General features: G+C 48.8%; 1 protein-coding gene across 5 annotated transcripts in view; it reads left to right on the forward strand.

Moving 5' to 3' along the window:
• The window catches only part of FGD3 (FYVE, RhoGEF and PH domain containing 3), a 61,912-nt gene that overhangs the window by 13,646 nt on the left and 28,235 nt on the right, over positions 1-20,031 (forward strand). For 3 of the 5 annotated variants that reach the window (XM_043453172.1, XM_043453169.1, XM_043453173.1), the window contains exons 2-3: positions 16,028-16,222; positions 17,045-17,558. In XM_043453172.1, coding sequence (XP_043309107.1) covers positions 17,094-17,558 — 465 coding nt within the window. In that variant the 5' untranslated portion in view covers positions 16,028-16,222; positions 17,045-17,093. Of the gene's footprint in view, positions 1-2,880; positions 3,070-7,217; positions 7,660-16,027; positions 16,223-17,044; positions 17,559-20,031 lie in introns of those variants that run through there. The other 2 variants (XM_043453171.1, XM_043453168.1) reach the window with 2 other exon arrangements.

Below are 20,031 nucleotides of genomic sequence, written 5' to 3' on the forward strand. Positions count from 1 at the left end.
AAGGTGCGGAGCAGGGGAATGGTGCACCCCAGGCACTATACTGCCCCTTTCCAAGTCAACCTCCAGCGTTTGGTGCCTCTGGAGTTGCTAAATCTCATGTCTTGCTTCTGTGCTTTGTCATGGAGACAAATCATATGAAGAAGTAGAATTTTGTTTTTTAATTATCTTATTCTGAGAAAATGATTAAATGAAAAAATGACTAATATGATTATATGGCTAAAAAAATAAAATGATACAAGAGAAATCTCACTCCTACCCCTATCTTCATCCATCCCTTTCCTCTTGTTCTGTATAGATAACCCATTTTAAACTGCTTTTAAACATTTTCAAACTTACAGAAAAATTATAAGAATTGATTCAGCAAGTGTCAACATTTTCCCATATTTACTCCCTCTTTCTCTCTGTATATATAGGCAGACTTTTTTTGGTCAGAACCATCTTAAAAAAAAACAAAAACTTTCAGAGCTCACAGATGGAACATTTTGTGGCTAGGTACTTCCTATTGTGTCACTCAGGCTCTGATCATTCCATTTTAGTGACTAGCTACATCATCCTTTAAGGCAGTTTTGCCAGATCCCCCTCATTGTGCATATTTCCCTCTGCAGTTAGCAGGTGGCCATGTGGTTTATCAGCAAGTCCCTCCTAGGCGGGTCTTGATTGTTTCCAGCCTTGCTCTTACCAGCCCTGATGCAGGGAACCGCATGACGCACTGTTGTTGTATACTTGTGCAGGTGAGCCTGCAGAACTGTGCCTGCAGAATGCCTGCGTTCACCAGAGAGGTGACTGCCGGGTCAAAGGGCAAATGTGCCGTTTCACTCTCCCACCGGCCCCGTGGAAAGAGCCTCCTCCCATGCCTTACCTCCCTCCTCCCTCAGTCTGCTAGTCTGACTGGGAGAAAAGTTATCTCAGTGTAACTGTGATCTGTAGTTCCCTCATTACATATGAGGTGGAGCCACTTCCCTTTTTCTGTGATTATCTGTTCCTGACCTTTGCCCAGAGCTATTGGGTTCTGGATCATTTCACAGTTCCACTCAGCAGCATCCTCGTCTGGCCCAAATGATAGTGGCTCATCTGATGGCAGATCAGATCAGCCATCTGAATCTTAAAAAAATTAAAAAACTGAACCATTTTGCAATAAAGTCAAATTTAGTTTGAGTCAAATTAACTCATCTAACTCCACATATCTGGTAACAGTAAATAAATTGCTTTACATTTGGTAGCTGTTTTTATCATCCTTTTGTCTTTCATGCTGCCTCACTGACACATGAACTAGACAGTTATTTAGAATGTGAAATGTCATAAGAGGCAAGATTTTGAGAGAAAGCTAACTGGCTCATGGCCTTACAACAGGATTGTTCCATCTCATTAAAATATTCAGTACTGAATTTATAATCCCTAGATTATGGAGTAGTTTTAGATGTACAGACAAGCTGCAAAGATAATATAAATTCCTATAACCTTCACCCAGCTTGCCACAACATGGGCATCTACAAAACTAGGTTCCATTTGTCAAGAAATTGGCATTGGTGGCGTCACTCCAAATCTTTGTTGTGACGAGACAAAGAACCAAGGAGCATACACTCGCCTGACATTTAAATACCACAAACTACAGTTTGTAGCCAGATTTCACCAGCATCCAATCTGGGGTATCATATTTTATTTACTATATTGGATTTTCAAATTAAAAAAAATTTAGAGTGGTTTTACTTTCACAGCAATGTTAAGAGGGAAAAGGGATATTTCAATATATTCCCCACCCCTGAACATATATAGCTTTCTTATTAACAATGTCTCCCACCAGAGTGGTACATTTGTTTACAATAGAGCAGTTGTAACAGATTGAGCAATTGAAGAGAGAATTAGTTTCTCTTTGTATAAGTTTTTTTTTTTTTTTAACAAAGTAAGTTTTTGTATGAAGAAATAAAGTACCTTAATTCTTAATGTTTTTAATGTCTTGTCACAACATAATGAATGAATGTTGGTTTTACTATTTTTCATCTTTCTATATTTATAGTAACAGTGTGAGATTTTCAATGTTCTGACAAAATTTCTAAAGGTGCTGGAACAATGGTACTTCCCCTGTTGGTCAGAACTACTTTGCAGGCCCTTTCTTGGTTTTGCACTGCTGTGCAGTAGGGGCTGCCCACCGCCTGGCTGGTTAGAAGGGATTTGCTGATGCCCGCTCTGGGTCACTGTGATGGCAGAGTACCCTATCAGGGACGCTAAAGTGGTATTGACTGTGTGGTTCTGATCCCAAAGGACACAGGGGGACTGTGGGGCGGAGGTGAGGGGGCGCATACAGGGGCCAGTAGCAAGGCTGAGAGCAGGGTCTCTGATGGGAGAACAGTGGAGCTGACAGCTCTTGGACCATCCTGAAGAGTGGCTGCCCCGGGTGTATTCCAAGTTGCCCGGTACCAAAGCAGTGATTGCTCAATGCCCGTGGTCCAGAATGGACATCTGATAGCTCACAGGAGTGTCCCAGGAGAGGTTGCTTACACCTACAGTACTGCAGGACAGCAAGAGCTAGTTCAGCTCAGATCAGTACAGGCGAGAGGATGAAGCTACTCCCAGCCCTGCCACTTCTGGTGACAAGGAAGCTGGAGCCTCTGTTCTCCACCCTGCTATGGCCAGAGGATTTGAGATCTTTGAGTGCCCACTCAGAATGTATGCAGGCGGGCTAGGCCTTCCCTTTTCTAGCAGGTGCTTTTCCATTGCTAGCAACTGTGAGTAAAATCTGAATTTGTTCCCATGAAAGTGTCTTAAACATCTTCAGCATCTCACATGGGCTTAGTTACGATCTCAAAGCTCAATGCCACATACAGTACAGGTGAGAGGTGATTTTTGCCCAGAGCTAGTGCTTTTGTTGTCCCCTGTCTGCAGGAAAACCTCAGTGAAGCTTGACCACATGTTTGATTCTGCCTGTTCTGGGGCCATCAGATGTCCACAGCCAGTGAAACTTCTGCATGCTCAAAGGACCCTGGCAGTTGATCTGACTCCGAGCAGCATTTGGGGTGGGCCAACGGGTACCAAGTTACCTGACAAATCCAGTCCAGGCGGAGTCTGGCTCAGGTATGTGCTTAGTAAATACCAGCTAGGAAAGAAGGGTCTGCTGGCAGGTGTGCCAGCAGACAAGAACCATGAAGGGGCACTGTTGATTGGGAGATGTAGCACTGGACAGAGAGCAAAGAGGAATGGGATGAACTGGAATCTTCTATGGCTCTTGTTTGGGTCTCTCTCATCTAATCACAGTGACCTTCAGAAAGGGAGGCGTTGCTTCACTTTCATCTCCCAGATACTGTACAAATTTCCCCTGTGACCATCCCTCACTCACATCCCCACAGAGAAGGAGTTACGGGAGACACAGTCCAGCTTAGCTCGTCAACAGTCTGGAGTCCAGTCCCCTTCATCTGATGGCTACTGGCCCGACTTCTATGCATTTGCCTGGCAGATGGGGAAGAGCCAACTGGAAGATTTTGAGAACATTTTTTGAGAGGCCAAGCCTGAAGGGAGCGTGTCATTCCCATTGCCCAGGGCTGGCAACATGGCCCACCATCTGCAGGGGAGGTTGGGAGTAATAAGACGTGGTCACTTCACTCTCAGTACAGTTCCACATTCCTCACGCTCAAATAAGTGTGGATAGACACAACTACTTGTGGCCATTTTATGTTTAATATTTTATACTATAAAAATACCCGTTTGGGGTGACCTCTGTGTCGCTTGAGCTGGGACACAACAGGTGTTGTATACACTCCTGGAGTAAACAGTGAATCAGGGAGTTCAGGTCTGAGCAGGAAACTAATGTACATAGAGACAAACAAATATATACAGAGACTCCATAAACCCTGGATTTTACCACCCCAGGTCTCTTTCTTCACTCTTTCCACTGTTCTTTGTGCAGACCCGTTTGTTGAGGGCACAGCAGTAAGACCAGGTAACAATCACAGGATTGGAGGCACACAAAATGCAGCCAACACTCACCTCACAGTTTGTTGCACACCATCAGGTCACAACACAGCTTAGTCAAAGTAGGGAGAAAATAGGAAAGGGGGTAACAAACCACTCCAGGAGAAAGTCCCGGAAGGAGGTATCTCAGCATGACCATCAGTCTCTGGCACAGCAGTGGAGCCCTTGACCAAGCGTGAGTGGGAAGTGGCTTTGCTTCTGCAAAGCCTCTGGCAGGGCCATCTGGAACAGCACTCAGCAGTGTGGAGTTGGGTCCTCCAGCAAAGAGGCGTTCAGTCATTTGGCTCAGTGGTCTGAGCTTTTAAGAAGTCAGTAGATGTAACAGTTACTCCGGGGGTCTTGTCTCTATCAATCACCCCTTCTGTTCCCAGTCTTTCTTAGGATGCTGCCAAACAAGTGCCTTATCTTTGTTGACACTCTCAATGTATAACACTTCGACACTCAGAGTCCTATGTTGTACATTTCAAAACAACTGGTAAGGAAATTCACATTTGCCACTGTGACTGCATCTTGAATTATTTAATGTAGCTTAAATCCTATGAGTTTCACACAAGATGAGTAGGAATTATAACACAGAAGGAGTCAAATCATGAGATCTTCCTGGGTTCCTCTCTGACCAGTCCCCTATTCCAAGAGACTGTCATATCCTCCTCTGTGTGGGCTTGGCACTAAGCAGCAGCCCCACGTTAGGATATGGGCTGGGCGCCATTCACAGTGCCCCAGACCAGTTTCTCTTGGCTGGCTTGGGGCTCTCTCCCTTTGGATCACCTCTTGAGTGAAATGAATGGATATTCCCCTGGTAGAAAGGTCTCTGCTCACCTACTCTCTCCAGCCTTTGATTCCACAAGTTCCCTTTTAGTGACAGCTTTCAGGGTTCCTCTGCCTTCCTCAGATGGGCTGTCCCCCAGTCTTTGCCAGCTGTCCTGCTAGGTGGGGCTGGGAGTTTCTGGGGCAAAGCAGGGACCATGTGGGAGAGCACTCATGATCAGTGCTGCTTCCTGTGTGACGAGCAGCTTGGGGGAGGAGTGAGCGTCCCCTTTGGAGGATGGATGGGCAGAGGGATGCAGTTTGGGGAACCTGGCCTTCCGCTGAAGAGCCTCTGACTCATGAAGCTATTCACGGTCACAAAGAGTGGTGAAGGGCAGAGCCTTCACCATTGTTACCAGGGAACCCTTCAGGGATGAGGACACAGTTTGAATCACTGGGTCATCATTGGAATAATTGGATAGAGAAATAGGACTGTGTGCCGTTAATACCCTGTAGTCATCTCTTCACTTTGGGCTGATGCCCCCTGACCGTAAGTCACCCTTCATGCATTTCCTGATGACCATTTTATATCATTGCATAATGGATCTATCTATTGCATAATGAAATGTCCAAAACTGAGTGATGTAAGACAAGACTTACCAACTCAGTTTTGGTGAGTCAGGAATTTTGGTGCAGTTTGTTTCTGGCTTGGAGACCTTAGTGAGGTTGTAGTCTTACCCAAAGACTTGACTGGGGCCAAGGGTGCACGTCCATATGATTCACTACCTCATGGCAATTTGGTGCCAGCTGTTGGCTGAGGGTCCAGCTCCTCCCCATGCAGGGCTCTCCTCAGAGCACCTTGAGCACCATCATAACATGGTGGCTGGCTCCCCCAGAGTAAGTGCCCCAAGAGAGAAAGGCAGAAGCTGCAATGTGGTGACTGACCTGGCCTCAGAAGTTACCCTTGACATTTCTGCGGTGTCCTATTGACTGCATTACTGCAGCAACCCTATTCAAAGTGGGCACAGCTGCAGCAGAGTGGGGCCACCAAGATCCTTCTTGGGGCATGGCTGCCACAAACATGCTTCTTGTTGGAGGGTGTCACTCCCAGTGGAGAATCCCCTGCCCCCAGGACGAGAGGGCACTTTACCCCAGTTCTTCTTTTCAGCATACTCTGCCCCCACATGATCCCTGGATCATTATACCTGGTCTGCTGCTGTGCTGCCAGGGTTCATCTCTGCCTTCTTGGGCCATTTCTGTGCAGCAGAGATCTGGGCTTGGGTCTCCAGGTCCTGATGAGTCCCCTTGCCAGTCTTCTGGCTTAGGGATGTCAACAAGGGGGAGGGCTGTGCTGGGCGATGGTGACAGGCACCGTCATTGCCAGCCTGGGCTGGAAGCACTCGGATGGCTGATCTACCCCAGGCCAAGCTCTCTTTCCTCACAAAACTCCAACCATGCATCCTGTATTATCTCCATTTTATGAGAAGAATTAGGGCTCCAAGGGGCTCCGTGATGTGTGGAGGTGACACACCCCCTCAGCCAGAATGCGAAACCAGGTACCCCTGAGACATAGGCCACCCTCTCTTCCATCACTTGCTGACTGAGCTGCTCTCAGTCCACAGCGATGGCTGGGGGCCAGATGGAACTCATCTTAACGCTGGTCTTCAGATTCCTGGAGAAGATGCACTCATGTATTCTGGAGCTGGACCTGGGTCCAAGGTGGTCCTATCCATAGGGCCTGGCACGTGGTGGATTTCACTGCCATGAGCCATGGATGTGAGCAAGAGCTTATCGGTGTCTTGGTCACAGAATTCTTCAAGTCTTTGGTTGAAAGGAAGAACATTTGGAGGTGAAAGTGGGTAGCATCTCTCAGACTACCCCTCACAAACAACTGGTAAATATTTAGAAGAACAGAGGGTGGAAGCAAATCCCCTCTCCAGCTGGTGTGGGCATCCCTTGGGAACCCACGGAGAAACACGGCTGTGTGGTGTGCCAAGGGAGGTCAGTATGGACTGGAGAAATTATCTCATTAACTGGCCCCTTCAATGATTTCATTCGTTATACTCACACGGTCCCTGTGTGTGAGGTATTGCCTCTGAGGGGACTCTATGGCAACCCCCATACAACAAGGAAACCAAGGTCCAGAGAAATCTCTTTGCTTTTTAAAAAACATATAAGTCTGGGTGAAGAATCCATCATTTAAACCAGAATTTGTGGTCTAAGCCTTGTAGCAATCTTGTATCTTCATATATTTACTTTTCACTCTAAAAGTCATGGAGCTCTCTCTGTGGGTGCTAAGAAGGGCTGGATCTGGCTGGAGCAGCCAGATCATCAAATATGGGACAGGTCTCCTCAGGAAATTGGGGTCGGGGGGGCAACTGGCTTCACTCCTGGGAGCACCTTGAAACAATCCATTTTCAATTTTCCAACAGTCTATGGACATTTTTCACTGTTGCCACCCAGAAAATTCAAGAAAGCCTCTGGTGGCCCATTGGGTCATTTCTTTGATCTAGGAGCCACAGCCTGTATGGTCTGGAGCCAGCCCCGCTGCTCAGGCACTGAACCCACTGGATGCCTCCTCTCTGAAGGTCTGAGAGATGGGCACCTGGAAGTCTGCTTAGAAAAACTGACAGAGGCAGAGGCAGGACGGCTGTAGCCTCCACACCGGAACCACTTGGGGCACCCAGAGCAGCCTGTTAAACTTTAAACCACCGCAGGCCACCTCGTGGCCAGCATCGCCTGGTCCTCAGACAGCATTCCAGCCGATTGGGGCTGTATTTTTGCATGTAAGGCAAGGGGAGAACCAGTGAGCTTGAGTGTGTGATAGTGCGGAAATGCAAATGCACAGTCGTTTAGTGACCCATATTGCGAAAACCAGCAAAAGGAAGTTGTGTTTTGCTGCTGCCTGAAGTCAGTCCTAGAGAGAAGTACGTGCGCCACAGAAGACAGGTGAGTGGTGCTGGCTCCAGGGTCTTCGCCAGCCCAGAGAGCCTCTACTGGTCCCGTAAGGGGCACTTTCAGGGTCAGGGAAAGTTCAGAGCAGTAGTCATTTGGGGTCGGATGTCTCGAAGGCAGGAAGCTGCCGTGGTGGCCCCGAGCGGCGTCTTGTGAACGGTGTCTTCCTCTGGTGCCTATGGCATGATTTGTAACTAGTCGTTGAGCAGTGAGTGAGCATACTTACCAGCACACTGTTGAGTGGCCTGTGGCAGTTTAGACTCTAGCAAAGATGAACCTGAGGGCTGGGGTCCCTGAATAGCCTGGACCTATGGAGAAGGGATCAGTGGTCCCAAACACAGTCCCTAGAGACTGTGAGGCTTCAGAAGATTCCTCTGCAATCTGCATTTTAGGTCCTGACAGGGCCTGTCTATGATGGGCTGCTAGGAGGGAAGGCTGAGCCTGTCAGAGCCTCTTCAGAACCCCATACTGTGCCCAGAGAGTGCAGGATGGTGGCCAGGCCACCCTGGCCTCGGGGAGGGGGATGGGCAGCCATGGGGTGCCAGAGGCAGCTGTGTTTGTGCCAGTTGTACTGAGGGGGTGCGTTCTAGGGCAACTGTGCCCAGAGCACTTGGCTCCCAGGACCCTCTGGCGTTTGCAGTGTGGGAGTCCCTGTGATCGCAGACCATCAGCCCGTTTAGAGTTTCTTGGGGTCAGTGAGGAGCTGTGGATTCCCCCTGGGAGGTGGAAAGATGGGTCTGGGGTTTTCATTAGAGGAGGGAAGCTGAGTATGTGGCAGCAGGTGGCTGGTATCCTGGTGATGTTCATGGCCCACTGGGACATTTGGCTTGCAGTCCCTCCCCCGGCTCTGTGACTATGGGGTCACTGATTCTACCACCCAACTTTCCCATAGGTGAAGTGGGATCTGAGTGGTGCCAGGCTCCAGAGGTGAGCACAGCCCTGGGAGGCTGGGTGCGCTCAGGGAAGCTCTGCTGTTACCCACATTAGTCCTCAGACAAATCCCACGGTGACTCTGCTCCACCACTCTTTTAAGAGAGGAAACTGAGAAACTAAGGCCCCGACCATGGACTGTAAGCTGACAAGCTGGGCCCAAACTCAAACCTTTGGAGCCTGAAAACTTGATTGGCAAGTGGCCCTGGGGCTGGGTGGGGCTGGGTGCTGAGGGGAGGAAGTGGTTTGTCTTCGGCTGGGTAGTTGCAGGAGGCCAGAGGCCCTGGTTCCGCAACTCGCACTGATGTCTGTTTCCACACAAAACCAGCACCTCCGAATATGCAATGGCCCCCAAAGCTGGACAGGATTGTAAGCTCTGCACACACAGAAGCCTAGACTGCGGTAGGTCTGTTGAGGTTAGAGCTGAGATGAGGTGCTGAGCAAGGCCCCAAAGGAGGGGTGAGGCCTTGCTGCCCTGAGCCCCTTGAGCCTAGGGTAGGGGTTCACAGTGATCACAGTGATCATAGAGGAGTCTCCAGGAGCATGCCAGGATCACAGTCAAGTGCCAGGAACACTTGCCTTTCTGCTTGCTTGCCACCTGCTCCAGGTGGGCTCTGATGACCCCACTGACAGATGAGGAAACAGGTCCATAGAAAAGTGGATGAGCCTGGGAGTAAAAATATCACCTTGGAGCAGTACTGACCATAGCACAGATGTGAAACCCAAACCTGAATGGAGTGTCACTCACCTGCCTGACCCCCTGGCTGCCTACAGCTATGAGATCCTTCCTGGCCCCAACCCCCAAACCCTGTCCCCTCCCACTCTGGGCTCACACACCTAGGCACTGCCAGCTCTTCAGATGGCATGACTCACTCTTGTTTGCTTTGGGCCCTTCCCTCTGTCTGAGGCTGTTCCCTCTGTCTGGGACACTGGTCTCTCTGCCTGCGATACTGTTCTCTCTGTCTGAGATATTGTTCCCTCTACCGGAGATGCTGTTTCCTCTGTTGGGACACTGTTCCCTCTGTCTGGGGTGCTGTCCGCTGTCTGAGCCCTTATGTGTGGTGGCGATGACTGGTTGCCTAGGTTCCCAGTGAAGTGGATGGTAACCAACCTTGTACATCACTTCTGGGGGGTTTGGTGGGGGCTACTTGGAGCCCCTTGGTGTCCAGGATACAGAGCTCTTGTTGGTGCAGCCATGCAGCTTTGAGGGTGTGAATTCACCGTCTAGGCCTCCATTTCACTGTAATTACCTGAGATGGTCACTGTGCAGTTAGATGAGGTGATGTGGGGCTGTCAAGTGATGGACAGTAGGAGATGGGGTTTGACCTTCTGTAATCTTGATTTGCATTTTGTGTTTTCAAAAATTTGGACTTGACCAGAGCATATTTTTGTAGGGCTATATAAAAGTACACATTAGAAGGAAATAAAACTGAGATGCTGATTCAAATTCATCTATTCACTTACTCACTGAACATGCTTACTGAGCCCTGCTGTTTGCCAGGTGTCAGACCACACGAAGGAGGTAAGATTTCCACCTGCGTGGTCTGTAGCCGGTGGGGAGAGGAGTGGGGAGGTGTGGGTGAGCCTGGCGGGTAGGAGCTATGGAGGAGGGAGTTCTCTTCTGAGGAAGGCCTATCACAGAGCAGGGAATGAGTGTGGGGAGCTGGGCTAGACTGTTCCTCCAGAGGGAGGGCCTTGCAAAGGCCCCTGAAGTGGCTCAGTGTGGAGGGAGAGGCAGAGTCATATCTGTGTTAGGGTTTTCAGTGTCAACTGGAAGCTGTTGGAAAGTTCTTATCTGTTTTGATTCATTGATTTTTTTAAATAAAAATTTTAAACACAATCAAAAGTAGAGAGGACTATTTAGTGAGCCCAGGGTGCCCCATTGGAGAGGTCAGAATGGAACAAGGAGCCCCTGTTTCCTCACCCTGAGTGTGGGCCTAGGGGTCTTGGGTGCTGTGGGGATAAACTCTTTTCCCAAAAAACTTTAATGCAAAACATTTTAAAAATACAGCAAAGCTTCAATAATTTTGCAGTGCTCACTCCTGAGATTCTATTCGCTTTAACATAGCTGCCTATGCAAGAAAGGATTTTACTTTTTATTTCCAAGGTTGTGATTTTATTTCTGTAGTTGCTTTTGATGTATGGCAATGCATAGTGTCTGTAATATTTATACTTATTCTCCTTCTAGATGAAAGTAAAATAAAAACAGAAACAAAATATGAATCAGAAATAAGCATAAAAAATTTAAAAATAGAAAAAATAGGAAATAAAGAAGAATAGTAAATATATACATAAGCAAAAAGATTAAGTTGAAGCACTACAGGGACTTCCCTGGCAGTTCAGTAGTTAAGACTCCACGCTTCCACTGCAGGGGTCATGGTTTGGAGCCAGGGTCGGTGAACTAAAATCCCACATGCCATGCAGCACGGCCAAAGAGAGAAAGAAAGAAACATCACAGTGATCTGTTTCCCAGACACACCTGCCTACATACAGTGTAGCTCTGCATGTGGCTCTTCTAGTCACAGCTCCTTACACTGTACCCAGTGCATTCTTGGACTTGTTTTCCCTGAACTTCTGTCAACCCCCCTCTGGGCACATGTCATCACCACTGGGCTCATTGTGTGATTTCACCAACTCCTTCTGTAGCTAAGCAGGTCCTGTGATGGGGAACTAGGAGCTTCAGGTGATGCTAATGGCTGAAGGTCATCAGCCTGGTGAGGTGTCCTGCCCATGTTTGTCTGTTAGGACTACGAAAAAGGGATGATATAGCCAGTTGGAGGTAGAGTGTTGTGTGCTGCCTTGGGCTTTAAGAATCTTTGTGGGACTGTTGTTGGGTCCAGTGCTGTTGACCAGTCTCCTTTCCTCCTCGCTCTCCTAGCCCCATTCTGCCTTGAAGTCCTGTTGACCCCCGCTGAATTTTGAAGCCTATGGCACCCCAGTGTCTGTGTCCATCTCTGGGTTCTCAGCACGCAGGATGGAGACCACAGACGGTACCAGCCAGAGCACTTCCTAGGCTGAGGCCCCAAGACAAGTATTGTGCTTCTGGATCCTAACACTGGAGTGCAGGCACCTCTGGGTCGTGGAGCAGCTTTGCAGACATGCCATCGATTGTTGCATCTGGCAGGGCCAGCACAACCAGACCTTTGTCACCGCTGATAGAGCCTCGTAGGTTTCTGCAGCCTTACCCCCCAGCCTGCAAGCTGTATGTAGGTGTGTGCCGCATAGCAGTTTCTGGTATTGCCCCAGGGTGCTTTCAGTACTGTTTGAATTCCCTCCTTCACGTAACCAACCACCCCACTGAGTACTATCATCTCTCATGATTCTGGGGCTGGAGGGGTGTATTCCAGTGGCTCTCATTCAGGGTTTCTCTGGGACTGTAACCAGTCAGGGCTAGAACTGTTTCAAAGGCTTCCTCTCAGGCTCATACCTCTGATGGCTGCTGATAGCTGTCAGCTGGGGCCGCATGTTCCGGGGCCACGAAGCCATGTCAGTGACAAAGCGGTGGAGATCCCTGCCCACTTGGGGCCTCCAAGACACCAGGTGACAGGCAGCAAGTGAGATGGGCATAGTGATGATTTTACTGGGAGCTCCTGCATTGCATCCGCGGTGGGGACGTCCAGCGTCTGGTGGAGCAGAATTGTGGCCCACCTGCAGGACTCTCCCTGCCTGTCTCAGGCAGCTGCCAAGCAGTTTGGGGACGCCAGGGCAGGGACCACACCCCTCCTGCTACCCTATCCACTGGCTGCACAGTGCACTCGGTAGTGGGGCGCATTTAATTTCTCTGTACTTCTTCAGTCCCCACACCTCCCCTGGTCCCAGGTTTGGGGCCTTTGACACTGGCTGGTGGCAACCTTGGGTGTCAGGGGCCCTGGGCCCTGGCTGAGTCCAGTAGCAGGCTCAACTCAGCTAGGGTGGGCTCTCTCAGCTCAGAGAGCTCAGGGCTTCAAAGAGAGAGGTAAGTGACTGGGAAGATAGAAATGACAAATGCGCCTTGGTTCCTGCATGGTTTTACATCTTTGGCCTTGGGCGTGTCAGAATGAGCCTGGAACCCAGTCCAGGGGGTTCAGAGCAGCATGTCTGGTAGACTCGGCTCCTGGGTGCTGATTCCCCTAGGCCACATGGCCAGGATCAGCTTTGGCATCCTTGTCTGAGACATGGAATGTCACCTACCTTGGTGACTACAACTGAGCAAGCATACAAAAGTGCTCAGTACATCCCCAGGCACATGGGATATGTGTGTGTGTGTGTATGTGTGTGTAATTGGATGTGTGTTTATGTGTATCTCTGTGTGTGCATGTGCATATGTGTGTACATGTGTGAAGGCATGTGTGTGTTTACATGTGTGTGTATGGCGGGCACCCTTGCACATGTGTGTCCTCTGCCCTAACCTTCCCTCAGTCCTCCGCTCCTCTGAGCTGTGAGGAGGGGAGGCTGTAACTGGGCTGGCCTGCCCTGCACTCACCTTGGCCTTGGAAAGGCAGCAGGGAAACCAATCGAGGCTCTGGGCTGTATCCTGCAGCTTCCTAAGTCAGATTAGAGGGTGGTCTCAGTTGTTCTGCAACCAGAAACACCCTCCACCAGGTACTCTGCTCCCTGAAGGATATCTTTATGCCGAGACCCGGGTTTCCCAGTCTGGCCAAGCCTTGATCAGCTGCCCTTGCACAAAAACCCTTGGAAGATAGATGGTCATGCCTGAAGGACCTCCAGAGGAAGGATACAATTCCTCTCCTTGACCGGGATTCGGGCAAGCCAGGCTGCTGCAGCCTCTCCAGGCTCTGGGCCTGCCACACCCCTTACCACTGTCCTCTGCATAGTTTATTGTCCCTTCTGTAACAAGGAAAATGACACTTTGGTGAATGTTAGCAACTCACCAAGTCTTTGTAACTCAGAGGTATCACCTTCCTTGAAGTATAGTCAACATACAATTAACTGCATATGTTTAAGACGTACAACTGGATGTTTCAACTTACACACACATACACACATGTGATGAGCACCCCTGTCAACTCTGGAAGGCTTCCTTGTGTTCCACTGTAACCCCCACATCACGCCTACCCCTCTTTCCAGGCAACATCCTGGTCTGCTTTCTGGCGTCACATGTTCGGGTACATTTCCTAGAATTCTATGTAAATGGAAAAACAAGTGGGCACCTTTTCCTTTGTCTTTTTTTCACTTGAAATAATTTTTTCTAGATTCATCCTTATTATTGAGAAGTATTCCTTTTCCCCCTCAGTGATCAAAATGTTTGTGTAGAATTGACATCAACTTTGGTCATTTTTTTCTCAAGTATTTTTCACGCTCACTCCTTTTTAAACACTCCACATATGTATTCTGGTTACACACGTATTGTGCTGTTCATAGTTTTTCTGCATTTCACAATTCACTCTCTCTCTCATTTTAGATAGCTTCTGTAGTCTCTCAAAACTCACTAATTTTTCTTCTTTAGTGTCTAATCTGCCATCAATCCCTTCCAGTGGGTTTTGATCTCACACCTTGTGGTTTCCATCTTTAGAAATTGGATATGCATCTTTTTTTATTTTCTATGTCTCTGCTGACCTTTTGAATATAAAGCAGGTACTCCTGCTGCCTTAAAGACCTTGTCTGCTAATTCTAGCATCTGTATCAGATACGGGTCAATTTCAATTCACTGACTTTTCCTCCTCACTGTGGGTTATGTATTCCTGTCCTCTATGTCTGGTAATTTTGGGTTGGATGCCAGACACGGTAAATTTCACCTTACTGGATTCTGAATATGTCTGTGCTTCTATAATTGTCCTGGAGCATTGTTTAGCGATGCTATTAAGTTGCTTGTAAACAGAGGGACTTTCCTGTTAAAATTCATCAGTATTTGTTAGGTGGGACCTGAGTAGAGCTCACTGTGGGGCTAATTATGCCCTTACACTGAGGCAAGATCCTTCCAAGTTATCTAAGTCCCTGCGGATATTGCGGTTTTCCATCTGGCTGGTGGAAACAGGCTTATTCCCTGCCTTGTGTGAGCCTGAGTTGATGTTCCCTTTGATCCCCTCAGGTAGCTCTTTCTCAAGTCTTGTAATTTCCTTGCACACACACTGAGCTATCCCGAGGGCCCTCGTCAGTTCTCTGCGCTCCCTCTGCGCAGTTCTCTCTCTCTAGCCCTCTACCCTCTGACGGCCGGCTGCTTTGGTGTTCCTAGACGCCCAGCTCTGTCTCCTCACTCAGGGGTCGACCTGGGATCCCCTTCTCCAGGCAGGAAGTTGGGGTGACAGGGGGCTCACTGCACATGCTTCTACCTTCAGAAGCACTGTGCTTTGCTGCCTGGGGTAAGGTGTCTCTCAAACTGCTGTTTCGTATGCTTTACCCATGATTCAGTTGCTTCAGGTGAGAGAGTAGCTCCAATGTATTCAGTCTTGACCAGAAGCAGGAGGCCCTGAGGTGTGATTGAGCCTCAGGCTCAACCTGGCACCGGATGGCTGCACTAACATGCCAAAGCTGACTGTGTGGCCTGAATTCCATCTGGCATATTTTTATTGCTATGTCATGTCTGATTTCTAGAAACTGGAGATTATCTTCTGTGCTATGAGAAGAATGCGGCAAAGCATGCATTTTCTGTTTAGAAATATTGATATTCCTCCCTATTAAGTTCTTGAAGAATGTGGCAGTAGCAATACTAAATGTGCACCCTGCACTGGTTTTGGTGTCACTTGACTCAGAAGAAATCTGATTGCACTGGGAAACAAAAGTGCAGAAACTCACAGGGGCTGGATCTTTGCTCGGCTCCTGGGGCCTCACCAGCCCTCAAGGCCATGTGCGTGCAGAGGTGGGTCACACTTCTCTTCTGAGCACCCTTTGCCAGGAGGCCCTTCTGCTGCATGGGTGGCCAAGGGTCAGGCTTCAGGACACCTTTTTGATTGTGTGTCTTGAGGGGAGGGAGACCTGTGCCTCCACTGATGGTTCTTTATTTTGTTTAGTGAGGGAGGAAGGGAATGTGTGAAGAAGCCACTAACAGCAGAGCTGATTGTGACTGTGAGCACAGGGAGTGCATGTGTCTGGGAGGGCATGTGTCTGGGAGGGCATGTGTCTGGGAGGGCATGTGGAGAGGCCTGCTGGGTCCCCTCAGTCATGATGGGCACTGCACACAAACGGACCCTTTCTCCCTGAATCATGGCATGACTGGGGACAAGCTCAGTTCTGGCCCCAGTTTTAAGCCGGCCCTAGAAGCTGCTACGTGCCACGGCCATTGCCATACGTGCTCCCCTGGGCTGGGGCCCAGGAAATCAACCATGCTTCATCTACCCACACACCTCTACCACCTGCTCAGCGGTCCCCTGCCCTGAGTGGTGGCCTGAAGCTGCCCTTCCGTCTTCTCCCTGGAGAACTAGGTCTGTCACCCAGGTTGCTCTAAGTGCCAGTGAAGGAGGTGGTTGACATTCTCTTTTCACCTTTTTTTTTTTAGAACCTCCTGAACTACTCCACTTCAAAACCGCTGGGCAAGGAAAAGATTTTCAGCAAATCAACACCCCCCCACCCCCACCCCGCCAGTCTCGTGCAAGGCCGGGGCTGGCCAACCCAAAGGACCCAGAAAGCAGCCAGCAGGGAGCCTGGCACCCGCCCTTCACCTCGGTGCCCTTGTGGAGTCCTCCAGCCTCAGGTAACCCACCTGTGGCCCAGGAATAAGAGACTGCTGTTCCTGGTTGCTGTCCTCCTCTGCAGCTCCACTGCGGGTTCAAGTAGAAGATGTGGGGGAATGTCAGTCTCCTGCAGGCTAGTCTCACCTTTGACCCTCTCTGTGCGGGTCTGACACTTGACTGGCTGACACCTGAAGGGCATTTCTCCCACAGGGTTTTCCAGAAGAGGCACCACGAGAGAGCATGAAGCAGCCCCAGTGTGTACATGTAGCAGCGGGAGGAATTTGGGACCAAGACCCAGGCTCCTCAGGCCCTGGGTCTCTGGAAAGTGTCAGGTCACCTGTCAGACAGGATATCTACAATGATATGGAGGGAGGGTCTTGATGGGTATCCTGTCTCACCTCAGAGCTACCTTGTAGGACAGAGGGTCGTGGATGCCAAAGCAGGGTGCAGACCAGATCCACTGTGCTCCAGATGGTGATTGCTATTATTTTATGCATTTATTTCTAATTCATTGAGGAGCAGGAAGCTTCATGCTACAGGAGTCATTCCTCCCTGTCCTGTCTTTTTCTTTCACCCTCTCTTTTTTCTTTCCTTTCTTCCTTCTTTTGTCTCTTTTTCTCTCTCTTTCTTTCTCCCTCTCTCCCTCCCTCCATCCCTCTCTCTCTTCCTTCTTTCTCTATAAAGAAATTAACTTTTAAAATAAAATGCTTTGTATTTGCCATTGCCCGAAAGCCAGCTAAGGCTGACAAGGGTGTTTCAAGCACAGCCCCATGTTGACTTTCTCCAGAGGGGGCTGGTCCACAGCCCAGCTGGTACTGACAGTGCTCATTTCTCCCCGACAGGAAGCCCCCAGCCAGCCCCTCACAGAGATCGGAGAACTCAGCTTTGAGGATGGAGCCAGGAGGGGGGTCCTCAACACCCCCGGCCCCCAGTGCCACCATGGAGGAGCCAGACGCTGGGCCTAATAACTCCTCCCTGGAGCAACCAGGCACAGACCCAGGGAAGCTCCCAGCGCTCCCTGTCGGGCCTGGAACTCACTATAGGGAGCCCACCTCTGGGAGCCCTGGCAGCCAGGCCTCTGTTGGGGACGTGAGCTCAGTGGGTGAGGCCAGCAGCTCTAAGATCCCTAACCGGGACAGCGGGATAGACAGCCCGTCCTGCAGCGTGGTCGGCGAGCAGTTCTGTGAGGACAGCGGCGAGGCAGGCCCAGGTACCATCATCAAAGGGCCACAGCCGGGGACAGCCCTGGGCGGCAAGTCTCCACAGGAGGAGGCTGATAGCGATGCAGGAGAGGGCAGCAGTGAGGAGCCAGACCCCGAGAACAGCCTTTCTAAGGTTGACACGGATCCAGCCAAGGTAGGTCACCTTCTTGTACCAGGTGTCAGGGGCTGCAGGGCCCTCCTCTGAGGGTATTTGAGGTTTCCAGGGCCATCATTTGGCCTGGTGGCAGTAGCAGAGTGCACACTCAAACACCACTCCCAAAGAAGCCCCCGCAACGGGTTGGTGGGCAGGCCCGAGGGCAGGACCATGCAAGCAGGGGTCTCCCTGACCCGTCAGGCAATGATCTCACTCCTAAGCCTCATTCCATGGCCACACAGTGGCCCAGTCTTAATGGAAACAGCACTGCCACCAGCTCTGTTCACCGATGCTTGCTGCCTGCCTGGCAGAACCCCCGTGAAGAAGGCAGCTTGATTATCACGTTGTTTTATGAATGGGAAAACACTAGGGTTGCCCATAGGGTGTACAGAGGCAGGAAGGGAGCCCAGGCATGGGAGTAGAGCCCCATGCAGATGGCCCAGGGAAGCAGGTATGCTCATGCCTTGCGGCTCAGTGTTAGAGAAAGCTCATCTGCGTCCCTTTAGCATTCTGGGCTCTGGGCTCTGCGCTGGGACTCATGGGGACATGGGAGTAAAGCTGACAGCCCTGGCTTAGAGGGACCGCATGTGCATGGGAGGGGAACAGCATAAGTAAGCTGCAAGTGACTAGGTCTCAAGAGAAGCACAGGTGGCCTTTGGTTGGAGATGGTATTGACAAACACGGCTTCATCCAGAGGCAGATTGGTGGGCAAATGACAGCCACAGGCCTATGCTGTTGTAAGCCAAAGTCTCAGCAAGTGGGCTGGGGGCATATTTTAATCTAGGTTTTATTATTATTCAGGAATGGCAAAGCCAACCAATCAGGAGATGACTTCCGTGTAAAGACATTTTATTACTCATAGCTCAGGAGAAGAGGGGGCACATCATGCCAAGGAGAACCAGAGAGAAATGCACCAGGGTGGGTCAGAAGACAGAGGGGGTGGAAATTGTGAGCAAGAATCTTTTTTTAATCACTTAATGATTTTTTTTTTAATTGAAGTACAGTTGATGTACAACTATAATTACAGTAGAGTCTTTATTGTGATTTCTGAAGAGATGGATGGGTGAGACGGAGTAAGTAGGCTTAAGCTTGGCCAGTCTGAATAATTTCAGTGGGCTCTACGTACAGGGGCTGTCCCTGGATACCTCACACCTGGCCCTGTGTGATTCAGGAAAGCAGGTGGTTGGCTGTGGGCTCTGGATGGGTTGGTTTGCACTTGAAACACACTATTTGTCTTGCTGGGGAATCCTTTATATCTCTAGGAATCAGTGTACACTGGGAGGGACAATATCTCCAGAGTCAGCAAGGCCCCAGAGCTTTGATATTAAGATAATATTGGTCTTGTAGAATGAGTTAGGCAGTGTTCCTCATTCTTTGAATTTTTTGGAAAAATTTGAGAACAATTGGTGCTAATTTCCCAGTGAAACCATCTGGTCCTGGGCTTTTCTTTGTTGGGAAGTTTCTTTATTGTTTATTTAACCTCCTTATTTGTTATTGGTCTGTGCATATTTTCTATTTCTTCATGATTCAGTCTTGGTAGGTTGTGTTTCTAGGAATTTATCTATGTCTTCTAGCTTATTCAACTGTTGGCATTTAATTGTCTGTCTCTATGATTCCTTGTATTCTGTGGTATCGGTTGTAATGTTTCCTCTTTCATTTTATTTATTTGATTTCTCTCTCATTTTTTTAATTTGATTTCTCTCTCATTTTTTTGGTTTGTCAATTTTGTTGATCTTTTCAAAAAACAACTCTTAGTTCTGTTGGTTTTTTTTTTTTTTTTACTGTATTTCTACTGTCTGCGTTGTTTATCTCTGCTCTAATCTGTTAGTTCCTTCCTCCTGACTCCTTTGTGTTTAGTGTGTTATTTTTCTAATCTTGAGGTACAAAGTTAGGTTGTTGATTTGAGATCTTTCATCCTTATACATGTACGCATTTACAGCTATAAATGACCCTCTTAGCACTGCTTTTACCACATTCCATAAGTTTTGATATGTTGTGTTTTCATTTTCATTTGTCTCAAGCTATTTTCTAATTTCCTTTGTGACTTCTTTGACTGTTGTTAAAGAGTGTACTCTCTAATTTCCAGAAATCTGTGGATTTTCCAGGTTTTCCTGTGCTATTGATTTCTAGTTTCATTCTGGTGTGATTGGAAAAGATATTTCATATAATTTCAATCTTCATCAATTTGTTAATGTTTGTTTTGTGGCCTAACACATGGTCTGATCTTGAGGGTTTCCATGTGCACTTGAGAAGAATGTATGTTCTGCCATTATTAGATAGAGAGCTCTATACGTGTCTGTTAGGTTCAGACACTGTTGTTCAAATCCCTTGCTTCTTTATTGATATTTTGCATGTCCTATCCAGCATTGAAAGTAGAATACTGAAGTCTCCTACTGTTATTTTGTTGTAATCAACTTCTTTCTTCCAATCTGTCAAAGTTTGCTTCATATATTTAGGTGCTATGAGGTAAAAA

Source organism: Cervus canadensis, chromosome 30, assembly GCF_019320065.1.
Source record: "Cervus canadensis isolate Bull #8, Minnesota chromosome 30, ASM1932006v1, whole genome shotgun sequence".
NCBI classification, from domain to species: domain Eukaryota; kingdom Metazoa; phylum Chordata; class Mammalia; order Artiodactyla; family Cervidae; genus Cervus; species Cervus canadensis.